We start from the raw sequence: 12,725 nt of genomic DNA, 5'->3' as shown, positions 1-12,725 counted from the left end.
ATGAAAAATAACAAAAATTATCAAGATTAAAATACAAGAATACAGGATAAACACATCATCTATTCTCCTTAATACAATACAAACTATCAAAAATAGATAAACATACACTGCAGTACGCACGTAAAAACCGTACCACGCTTATGTCCCAAATTTCCAAACATAAACCCCCTAATAAGCGGGAAGGCTCCTTTCTCTCCTTGCCCGATATTCTCCTCTCTCTCCACCTTCTGCACCTCCATTCCTTACACGAACTCTACAATCTCCTCCTCCAGGAACAGATGTTTGATTCCCATCTAAACGGATGATGTGTGAGCTCCCATTCAATTCATCACCTCCCATTAACATAAAACCACTACGCCTCCCACTTCTTTCTGTCAGCCGTTTCACAGTCTCCTCCATTCTGCCACTCTGCACTTGTTACATTTATCTCCACTCTCCAAGAGCATGTACCAGTCATGTTCTTGCTTAACTTTAGATGGACCTCTAAAGTTCGACAGGCCCTTTCTTCTGCATCCACCTTTCACCGTCGCCCAATCACCTGAATGAATGTTAAATGATTTGAGCACATGAAGATCAATACGTTTATGTACATTACTATCCTTCAACCAAATTGGCATTCACTTGATTTTGGGTTTACAACCTCTCATTATCTCAAAAGGTGAACATGGAAGCACTGTGTTTTCAGTAGTGCGATGTGCCCATACCAATTCATTGGAGCACGTACATTAGACCCTCTCTGCACTGCCAACTGAATGGCACACTTCACCATACGGTTCATCCGTTCTGTAATGCCATTGGTCTGGGGATTATAACAGCGGAGGCTCGTCCACTAAGGCGGAGGAGCATCGGCCCACTGCTCTGCGAGCACTAGTTAAAGGAAAACTAAAATGTTAATAACCAGCATTATTATCATTTTAGTTTTCCGTTTCCTGGTGCTTCTCGGGGCTGCTCCGCTGACACAGCAGGGGCCAGGGGCCAGGGGAAGGAGTAGTTTGCCCACTCAAAGTGCGCATGAATGTTTGGCTGGCTGTCTCAGGCTGGCCAAACATTCATGCGCACTTTGCATGTTCTCCATCCAGGATGCATTACAGCCTGGGTGGAGAACATGCCCAGGCTCCCATTCCCCGTCTGAGCGCCGAACCACGGCGCTCAAACCAATCACATACGCTGCATTGCAGCGTTGTGATTGGTTTAAGGCAGCTAGGGAGCCCGGGTGCTTCCTGCTGCTGGACTCCAGAAAGGAAGAAGATAAGAAGAGTAACCCGGTGGGTAACTCTGCTCCGCCAGCGGAGTTTCTGGAGTTTTGCCTACTCCGTGTTCCGTTGCGAATGCGGAGCTTAGGCAAAACTCCGACTCCATGGCGGAGCGGAGTTAACTGGCCCCTCCACCCTCCCAAAGTAATTATAATGTTTAAAAAAAGGCACTTACCTACAATGGCTGCCTCCTCCTCGCCATGGCGCTCTCCTTCCTCATCCTCAGCGTCCTTCTTCTTAGATAACCACTACCATGTACATCTCGTGTGGAAGGAGAGCGGCCATAGCAAGGAGGAGGCAGCCACGGCAGGTAAGTGCCTTTTTAAAAACATTATAATTACTTTTAGAGGAGGGAGGGAGAGTACTCTGATCCATGTTGCACCTTCACAGTTCACCTTTTGACCTTTCGCATGCTCAGTGGTTGTGGGTGATTCTTCCCATCACCTGTTGCCAAATGTTATGTCGGCCGGTTTAACACGGTCACTGACACACATATTTAAAATAAATAATGCCAGCGTTGCTCTTACTTCACTACTTTATTAACTAGTACCACATTGACCCACCATGGGTGGTATCCACTAATAAAAGCCCAATGACATCCCTGAGACAAATGACCCAAAACAAGCTCAGGTAATAGGGATTCCAAGGGCTAACGACCGCCCAACATACCAAAACTCCAATGGACCCTATAGCTAACAGCCAACCTGATATATTTGGTGTAGGGTCACCACTCTTTGTAGGCAAATGAGAAATCAGCTTTTGAAACCAGTCATCAGACACAACCCCCAGAACCTTAAATGGTTTCATTCAGCTTGCTCTTTGGAAAATTACAAGGTAAGTCTCGCTCTGGGCACAGTACCGAAGAACATCTCACTCATTAGGAGCTGTAGGAGCTGTAGGGCACACTACATGCACACATTAACAAACAGAAAGAAAGAAATAAGGAAAGAGAATCTAGAGCTTATTATGGATGCTAACAGAAGGAACAATAACAAGACTTCCAGGGCAAAAGTTATTCACTAAGAAATAAGAACAGAAACAATCCACCCCTCAGTTCACATACCACTACTGACACATGGGTTAAACACTTCTCTGATGCATACAGCCTAGGCAGCAGGGACGAGAATTCAGAACCTCGGGAGGTCATTAGGTAAAATTTTCAATGAGGTGTCCAGCGCCCCCATACCTTTATCCTTCGCCTCTTCTGAAATTGTACCCATCATTACGAAGGGTGTTTGATCTGACCCGCAATGTTTCCGACCAATCTCTCTCATGGACTCAACTGCCAAAGTCCTAGGGAGAGTTGTCTTTAATCGGATCAGAGAGTAGGCTAACAACAAGTGTGTATTGAGTTTCTGTCAATACGGGTTTAGGGAGCGTAGTACAGTGGAATAGTGTCTAAACCTCAAACTGATAATTGGTAAAGATGTGGTGGCCAAACACTGCCAACTGTACGTGGCCTTCATGGACCTGTCTTCTGCCTTTGACAGGGAAAAACAGATCAAAGCTTTGGTTAATTCTCCTGAAGAAAGGTCTAGAGCTGGCCATGTCAACTTTTTGGCTAGCTTCCACAAAACTTGAATGCAAGGGTCAGATTTGCCTCAAACGGGGAGTGTAAAGAGCCATTTGATTTGGAAAGAGGAGTCCGTCAAGGATGTATTTTAGCCCCTATCTTATTTATCCTTTATATAAATGACTTGTGCTTATACTCAACTTCTTGTGGTCAAGATGTCACAGTGATAAATAACCTCCAAATACCAGCATTATTGTACGCTGATGATGCTGTACCGATGGCGCACATGCGCACAAACTTGTCCAGACTTTTACAAGAGTTTTCCATATTTATGAGGGACCTTGATGTGGGTAATGACCACTCTAAACCTCAAGTAATGTCTCATGGCCCCAAGAGGTCCGGAATGAACTCTATATATCGGCTCTAATTTGTTATCTTCGGGGCCCAGTTTCCCTTGTCTGGGAAGTATATTTGAAACATCTGGTCACCGGCACTCCAATATACTTGCCAGTCAAAGGAAATTCATCCAATCAGCTGGCGTCCTTTTTAAACTAGCACACCTGGTAGGTGGGAAACCGGTGGCAGGTTTTTAAAACATTTTTAAACCACAATGTGTCCCAATATTAGCTTACGGGGCTGGCACTTGGGCTATGCTAATGTTAACAGTATCCAGATAGAAGAAAACGATTTTCCAGGAGGATTTTATGTCAGCCACCTAGTTTTTTCAATTTTTTATGTCATGAGAAGTTAGGACTTTTCCACATAAAGGACAGTATTGGGCTTGCACCTTCAACTCTCTGGATAGCTGTATGGAGTAAAACACTCCGGATAGCTGTATGGACTAAAACACTCCGGATAGCTGTATGGAGTAAAACACTCCGGATAGCTGTATGGAGTAAAACACTCTGGATAGCTGTATGGAGTAATACACTCCGGATAGCTGTATGGAGTAAAACACTGGATAGCTGTATGGAGTAAAACACTCTGGATAGCTGTATGGAGTAAAACACTCCGGATAGCTGTATGGAGTAAAACACTGGATAGCTGTATGGAGTAAAACACTCTGGATAGCTGTATGGAGTAAAACACTCCGGATAGCTGTATGGAGTAAAACACTCCGGATAGCTGTATGGAGTAAAACACTCTGGATAGCTGTATGGAGTAAAACACTCCGGATAGCTGTATGGAGTAAAACACTGGATAGCTGTATGGAGTAAAACACTCTGGATAGCTGTATGGAGTAAAACACTCCGGATAGCTGTATGGAGTAAAACACTGGATAGCTGTATGGAGTAAAACACTCTGGATAGCTGTATGGAGTAAAACACTCCGGATAGCTGTATGGAGTAAAACACTCTGGATAGCTGTATGGAGTAAAACACTCTGGATAGCTGTATGGAGTAAAACACTCCGGATACCTGTATGGAGTAAAACACTGGATAGCTGTATGGAGTAAAACACTCTGGATAGCTGTATGGAGTAAAACACTCCAGATAGCTGTATGGAGTAAAACACTGGATAGCTGTATGGAGTAAAACACTCCGGATAGCTGTATGGAGTAAAACACTCCGGATAGCTGTTTGGAGTAAAACACTCCGGATAGCTGTATAGAGTAAAACACTCTGGATAGCTGTATGGAGTAAAACACTCCGGATAGCTGTATGGAGTAAAACACTGGATAGCTGTATGGAGTAAAACACTCTGGATAGCTGTATGGAGTAAAACGCGCTGGATAGCTGTATGGAGTAAAACGCGCTGGATATCTGTATGGAGTAATCCTTGTGCCTAGTTCAATCAACAGGTGATTAACGATTGCCTTAGAAGTGAGCAGGGGTTCAACATTCCCTGGCTAGCTAACATAAAAAATCCTTCTCCCATCTAGATAGGCCGATCTCTTTGCTAACCCTTCTTGCACAATTGAGCTGGATAAATCCTGGCTTAAGCGCATTTTCATTGATGTCAAATGTCGACATCGAGATCTTGTGGAAACCACAAATGAAACGAATGAACAGTACCTTCTCTTACAGATGACTATAGGAATTGAACCCTACTTACTCTATAGTTCAGTCAGTGAGAGAGATCCCTTCTGTTGACATTTAGAACCAGCTCTGTTTGTTATGTTTTCCATATGGCTGTTGTGGGAATGCTAACCGTTCAACTTCTGTTTTGATATCACTTGCCTTGTCAGAAGTTTTTGACATAGATCACTCTTCTATTTATTCTGCCCTCACTTCTGTGCTAGCCTACCCCTCAGCCTATACTTTCTCCAACTCCTCTTTCATCTCTTACTTCTTTATGTTATAGAGTTCAACAGGATTCTCTTAGAGTCCCGCTCATGTGCACCTGTATGCAGTCAATTCTCAAAAATGTTTCCCTTTTCCTTCTTTTACTGCTTCTCTCCATGAAAACTGCTTGAGGGTCTTAATAGCTATTCCTTCATGGATGGGTAAGCACTATCTTCGTATTAATCCAGGTAAGATTGATTTACTTCCATTCCCAGCATCCTCTTCCTTTGCTTTAACTTTATCTATTTACTTCCCTCCTTTTATAACCCCATGAATTTTTCAAACTTAATGCGATTTCCCACCTTATCACACATTTCCTCTCCCCCTCGCCCACCGTTTTCTTCTTTATTTTCCAACTCTCTTCCATCCACCTTCAACCTAGTACACCTGCCCTTTAATCTTCCTTTTCTGGTTCTCCTGGAGCCGTCTTCCTTTTTTGTGATGCAGCCACAGAAATAGAAAATAGACTACAGCACCATGTTTATCTTTTTTTGTTATCGAAAAATCGATCTACCAATTATGTTTTTTATTCATTCTAAAAATTCCTAATGTTTTAGGAATGGTAAGGTGTTTTCCATACTAGTCCTAGGATCAAGCAAAGGGTCCATAACACAAATTGTAATTTCTTAGTATTTATTCATTTTGGTAATTCAGCAAATTAGAAATTTGCCAGTCTGGTGTCACACTAGTAAGTTCCTATTCGATATTTTTCTCCACCAAAATGAGGAACTGTCATATTAATGTGGTCAGTCAGAGTAACGTGGCCTTGTGAATGCAACCTGTAGCATAGCTGTGTGTCCAAAGTGGCACATGAATAGGACCGATGAGACTGATTGCATAAAAGCCAACTGTGCCTACTGGATCAACTTGTGTCCACTTATACCCGCCTATCATATGCACAACATAGGTGCCAATCTCCTATCCAATACAAAGTATACATAAAGTGATGGGTGGAATGCTTGAATGAATCTCAACCCCTGGCAATTACTCGGGCTGCATCCCAACCAATTGATATTTTGCATGTTATTTTGCACACCATGCCACCTGAGTTTGCACCCAGATATATGCAAATCAGTCTTGAATAGGACTGGGTGGTGAACTTCGCTCCGCTCGCGAAGTTTGCGGAGTTTTCTGCACTGCGCGGAGCCAACGGAGTACAGAAAACTACGCTTCGCGATGTGCAGCTGAATTTTTTCCCCGCTCGCGAACTGTAAGTTCACGATCGCGAATGGTAAATTTGCGAGCACGAGCTGCCGCTCGGGTAGAAATTCTACCCAAGTGGCAGGAATACCAGCACAAACTGCAGTTCGCACTGCACTCCACCACTCGCGGAGTTTTTTGTAACTTCGCGGATTTCTGCATAGCAAAACTTCGTGAACTACGCCCAGGCCAGGTCTTGACCTTGCTCCAATGGGAACAGTCTAGCCTGAACTACCATGCCAGGTCCTCCTTGAACCGGAAAACTGAGGTGCCATGGTGTGCAAATCAACTGATGTGGCCCGAGTAATTACCAGTGGCTGAGATTAATTCAAGCATTCCATCCATCACTTTTTTGTATACTTTAGTGTGTTGCCCTAAGTGAGACGAGTATTCCCAGACGTGGGACCCATGCACACTGTACCACTGGAACCATGCTGTACGTGGCTGATGAGCCCACAACTAGGGCGAAACCCGTCCTGGGTTCCTTGTGTTCCGGTTCAGGAAGGACCTGGCTTGTCAGTTCGGGCTGGACTGTTCCCATGAGAAGCAGGTTCAAGACTGATTTGCATATGGCTGGGTCCAAACTGGGGTGGTATTGTGTCCAAAATAACGAGGGATTACTATGCGCCCCCAAAGTAATTACGAGTGGCTGAGATAATTCAAGCATTCCATCCATCACTTTTTTTTTTGTTTTATACTTTATGAATCTTCTATCCATGACAGGACATGTATGAGATCAATGCAATCAACAGCTTAAATACTGGGTGTGTTTGTGCGCCCGGGAATGTTCACATTAGACCCGCATCAGGAATTCAGGTGGGCCCACAGGTTGTATGTATAAAAACAGTGACATCACCGTAAAATGTGTCTGTGACCACAGGAGAGCCAACCAATCAAAGAGGCCCAAGTATCAGACAAGAGTTAAGCTTGTCTGTAGGCAAATCAGTTCTCTGTAGGAGCCCTTACATGAGCGATGTAGTGTACGCCGACAGAGTGTCTCCGTGAGGCCTTTCGTTCCATCAAGAGGCGGCCATGTATGTGACAAGCATGTTTGTGGCCGCATTTGGAGTCAATCATCAGGGCCATATGATTAGTGAAAAACATGTTGCAGTACAAGAGACCTCCACAACATAATTGCCAGGTGTACATGTTCACTCAGGGGAGGCTAAAAGACTGGAACTACATTTCACCTGAGGGCTATCTTGACAAAGGTGCCCAAATGAGTCAGTGCTGTCATCTGGCAGACAACATGGTGTTTGAGGCAACTGGCACAAATCTTAACATGGATCTGGAATGACACACTCTGGAAAAGTAACCTGGAGTGCATATAGTGGACATGCACATGTGAGCGCAGTTGGAGCAGGTACACATGTGCCCACAATTACATGACTATGCCATAACACTGGCCTACCAACACCATTTACATGACAAGATATGTACACCCACTTACCAAGATGGGCCAGGACTAGCATGTTTACTTGTGTGTAAAGACACTAAAATAAAAAAACATACAATTCTGCATCTACAATAGAAGAATGACCAGAAAAGACACACTGATGGGCAACCTCCAAACACTTATGCAGCCCGACATACCACGTGTGCTCGTTTATTTAAAGCGCATAGACACTTACACAGCAGCATCAGTACCTGGTTGGGGTCTGGCTCCACTTCATCCCAGTTGTGTGTGAGCTGCTCCTGGGTCACCGGCTCAAAGGGTTTGTGACGGACCGATGGCAGAATTCGATAAAGCCAACTAGAAAACACAGCAAAAGATGAGGTTTAGAAGCTATGCGCCTGGTTGTGTGTCCCACGCCTCAGTCTGCAAGGGATCTAGGTTGTGTGGTAACATCTTCCACAACTGTAATAATTAAGGCTTCCAGTTTGTCGTTTTTACTGATTTTTACAGATACATACAGAGAGAAAACAAACTATTTACTGTCTGTATTTATTTTTAAAAGAAGAAAAATACAGAATATTGTGCTTCTTGTGCGCGACTCTCCTTGTTGTTCTTCATGACTTCAGGATCAACTGCTAAGCAGATAGACACACTGGGGTTTTAAAAACAGGACGAGATTCCCTCCAATACAGGCATTTTTTAACACATATTTGTATATAATACTACTATTTACCTGTGGGTGTAGTGTTTTGTTATATTTTGCTTCTTAATTTGCTAAAATGCGACAAGCATCAAAGTATGAGTGCATGGTCATCCGTTAAATAAATGTGGAAATATACCATTTTATGACTATTTATTCTCAAAACAAACAATATGCATGAATAAATACCATTAAAACAAAATATGGATAAATTCAGACGGAAATGATAAAAAAACATAAATACCATAACACCGGGAGCCCTAGCATTAATGAAGGCAGTAATATTCTGTCCAGTGATGATTCAGCTACTGATGACACCAGGTCACATGTGGATCTGCAGCCATATTGCGACCAGGCACTTGTAAGCAATAGAGAATGGCTCTAATCACTGTCTGGTTCTCTCCCTGATTGGTTGATTAGTTAATCCGAAGGGAGATACAAAGTGCTGTCCAACCAGAGACAAGCCCCAACTCCCACTGGGATGATGGATCATTCAAAGCCTGTGCAGCATCCCTGGCCGTAGCGCTCTTGTGAATTATTTGCCTGTTTTGGGTGACTACATGAATGACTTAAGGCTGTGATACCTACCACCCTCTTGTTTCCTCAATCCGTAGCCTAGTTTTCACTGGTCCATATCCTGTTCTTCGCCTCTACTCCTGCTGCTCTGTAAAGCCCTCGTTAGGGTAAGACTGTGAGCTCACAACCCCAGCTTACCTTGTCTGGCATGCGCGCTTCGAGATCAGCGCCATGTTCAGTAACAGATTGTACAGTTTCTGGAGCTGGAACTACCCACAGGCTCTTATTATCAATTTTCAGCTCTAGCTGCTCCCATCGACGCCATTTAGAACATTTTGTAAATTGCAACAGCAGGCTGCAGGAACCTAAACTACTCTTAAAATTCCATTAACCTTTGACCAAGGTGACTGGCCTAATGCACCTAAAAATATATCATATACAGATGCTTTACCCAGAAAGAGGGGAAATTAAATTCTCACTGTAAAGGATACTTTCAATCCGATCAGTTGCATACCAGTATTACTTACTGTGTCCTTAGATACTGCGACACAATGTCCTATACAATAGATCTGGGATCCTCCCCCAAGGAACTGTGGGGACAATTTTTGGCAAGTGGAGCACACACAAACAACTCCTTCCATAAGGAGGTCTTTTGGTCTCCCAAAGCTTGGAGCAATGTTACAGGCCTCGAGTGCTTACAAATGCCCCAGTAAGCAGTTCAACGGCCCCGCTCATACTGGCCTCCAGGGTTCTGGCAAATCGCCACCTTATGCTCTGCGGTGAAGTCCAACGCCTACAGAGACTTGGACCACAACAGGACCTTGGGGTTCCAAACAGATGGAAGAGCAGGCTCCCAGGCAGTGGTGCTGCAACAAGCTTTGGAGTGAGGATGCTGGCAATAACACCGCCTCACTAAAGGGGCACAGGGGTAGGTGATAGTCTTTGAAACCACAACAAATGCTGCCAGAAGAACAACTTTTGAAGGACCTTTTTACTGTTCATTCTCAAATATAAACCCTATCAATATTTATGGAGGTGCTGCAGCACCTCCAGCGCCCCTAATTCCAACGCCACTTGGTGCACGTGTCTTGGGTAGGAGCTTTGAGCGCCCACTTGCCCAAACCCTTTAACTACGCCGATGTTTCCCCATTCACGACATGAGCAGCAGAAGCTCCGACACATCCTGCACGCTGACGAGTGATTGATGCACAAGACATAAATAAAATATATACAAAGGCACCATGAAAAGCTCTATCACAATATGAAGTAGGAAGACTTCCTCATTCCCTCAGATACACACCTTTGACCTTATACAGTAGAGTTATCTGAAATGACAGGGATAGGATTACCATTCAGACATACCTTCTCTTATTTGTGGGTCTTGGACAGGTGAAGGCTGAGCCAGAGAGCTGTTCTGCATAGAGGCCATAAGGACACACCTGTGGGTTATTCTGGAGAGAATAGAAAAGGACTGATTGAGCATGCAGGCGAGGAAGCTCTACTGAGTAAGGCACATGACTCCTACTCGCTCACAACAGGTACACATCCACAAGTCCAGAAGTAATAAAGGGTTACTGCCTAGATCACCCTCCAGCCCACACTGGTCACCTTGCTCTACTCTTTGGTCTGCATGATGTTACCTATTCCTGTCATGGGGGATGACCCATGACAACTGTTTAGGAATAAAAGGTTCTCTTAATCAGTATCTTGATGTTTCTTGAGAAAGAGTCTCTGTCATGTCTTTGGCCTCCACAAATGTGTCTCTGAGCCTGCCTACTGTGCAGAGTAAGACACAGGGGGTTGAGGAGTGGCAACCTCAAAAATAGTGCATGTAGGAAGCCACCTACCCATGTGACCTACCACAGAAACAGCCCCTCAGGTAAACGACCCTACCTGTCCTTCTGGGAGTGCTCCAGGGCAGCGAGGGTCCTCTGAAGAGAGCTCATTTCCAAATCCCGACAGGTACTAGGGAAGAAGAAAATATACAGGTAAAAATATATAGATGGCTGTCAAATACTAGTACCAATCTACCAATCAAGTATTGCACACAGGAGTGGGAGGTGCTATGCAACCTCGCAGGCACAATATCTGTCGAATACAACATACAAAATATAACACGCCTCTTACTGGTTAATATCAGGTTGTATCTAATAGTGTCAAGCTATCTAGCAGGTCTATTAAATCCTACAGAGCTAGGCCAGGGGTGTAGCTTGGTCAGTAAGACTATGGGGTGTGTGCTTCGGATATTCCAATGGCAGCTGGCAAATATGCCGTGGGGAGGGGCGGGCAAACGGGTGGTGGGTGTGTGGGTACATAAGATAAATACATTATTAAAATAAAGTAAAAATAATAAAACTTTCTTACCGTGTTTACTGCGTCCTCCTCGCTGCGGTCCTCTTTTTCCCTCAGGACGTCCATACCCCAGCCAACTCCCTTAACCAATCCCGTCGCTGCTCTCATGCTGTTAAAGCAGCACCAGGATTGGAGGGAGCGGCCACTCTCAGAGCTCACAAGAGCACTGGAGGCTTTTTCTTTTTCTATTCCAGCTGTCTCACACAGCTGGGTTAGAGAGGTTTAAAGTGTGCATGTTTGGCTGGCCGTCGCAAGACGGCTGTCCAAAGAGACATGCGCACTGTAAACTAGTGCATAGGCAGCTCACCACCCCTGCCTGCTGCCATTCAGCAGGCCCCGCCCCGTCTTGATACTCAGTTTGCGACGCGGTGACGAAAATGAGATGGCAATGAATTAACTTCATTACCATTTTCTTTTTCATCTCTGGATCTTTTCTGGGGACATTTCAGTGGAGCGACGCTCCTCCGATATAACGGAGGAGCTGTCCTTGGATTTCCCAACTATCACACTGACATATAATGTTAATCACTGTATGAGAAACACTGCTTGAGGAAGCTTAAGGGCTAGTGGGAAGGGAAAGGAGTGCAGAATGTGATACTTAAAACACAGTATTTTGGATGGGGCGTGGCTTGGCAGGCTAGCATGGCGGACGCGCCTTAGCTCAGCTCCGTCCAGTCCGCCGATAATTATCCTGCTATTGATCCTTTTGCCCGACCCAGGGCTCTTCCCTGTAGTGGAGGGGGTGTGTAGCCTATGGTGGCAGCATCTGGTGGCTCCCCGGCGTCTCCCGGAGTCTGTGGGACAGCGCCGGTGAGAGAGAGCGGGGCCTGGCCCTGCCGCGCCTCGGAAGCCGCGGCCTCGATTTGGGCTGCAGAGGAGGTCGTCCCATCGGACGGAGCGGCGGACGCGGAGAGCCGGGAGCTGCGGTCATCCGCTCGGACAGGGGCGGCGAGCACTGGCTTCGGTGGATCCTCGTGGAGGTGCACTGGGAGCCCGGAGGTCGGGGCTCCCGGGGATTGGATCCGGACGACTGCGGGAGTGGCGCTGCCCAGCGGATACCCCGGCGGGGGAGCGGAGAGCAGTGCCGCGGGAGTGGCGGTGAGTGGCCATTGACGGCGGGCAGTACCTTCTTCCCCCCCACCCCGCCCCCCCTCCCCCACGAGGTGCACCTATCTCCTTGTGCCTGCAGCGGTTGGTGGGCCGGGGGCTCGGTGGCCATTTCGGGCCGCATGGTGGTGGTGGTGGAGGGGGTACATGGCGGCGGCTCTGAGCATCGAGGCTGGTGAGGTCGGGCCCCGGATGGTGTAGCGGTACGGGGCCCGCAACGGAGGCACTGGACTGACTTTCTTCCCCCCCTTCTGCTTGCCGCCCTCCTAGAAGTGCTTTGAGTGAGAGCCCAGGTGCTCGGCGGCCATTTCGGGTCGCGGCGGTCGAGGAGGGTCTTGCTGGTGGTGCGTGGTGGCAGAGGGGCCGGCAGTGCGCTGCGGGAGGTGAGCCACACTCCGGGGAC

At 46.2% G+C, this 12,725-nt stretch overlaps 1 protein-coding gene across 1 annotated transcript in view; it reads right to left on the bottom strand.

Annotated features, from left to right (window-relative positions):
* The window catches only part of HGD (homogentisate 1,2-dioxygenase), a 200,200-nt gene that overhangs the window by 106,378 nt on the left and 81,097 nt on the right, over positions 1-12,725 (bottom strand). The window contains exons 2-4 of the mRNA XM_085621044.1: positions 10,757-10,828; positions 10,226-10,314; positions 7,899-8,004 (exon numbers count right to left, since the gene is read on the bottom strand). Of these exons, the coding sequence (XP_085477170.1) occupies positions 7,899-8,004; positions 10,226-10,314; positions 10,757-10,828 (267 nt within the window). The remainder of the gene's footprint in view (positions 1-7,898; positions 8,005-10,225; positions 10,315-10,756; positions 10,829-12,725) is intronic.

Source organism: Triturus cristatus, chromosome 8 (assembly GCF_964204655.1).
Source record: "Triturus cristatus chromosome 8, aTriCri1.1, whole genome shotgun sequence".
Classification (NCBI taxonomy): domain Eukaryota; kingdom Metazoa; phylum Chordata; class Amphibia; order Caudata; family Salamandridae; genus Triturus; species Triturus cristatus.
The sequence above is the reverse complement of the archived record's forward strand: the minus strand, read 5'-3'. Positions and strand labels throughout refer to the sequence as shown.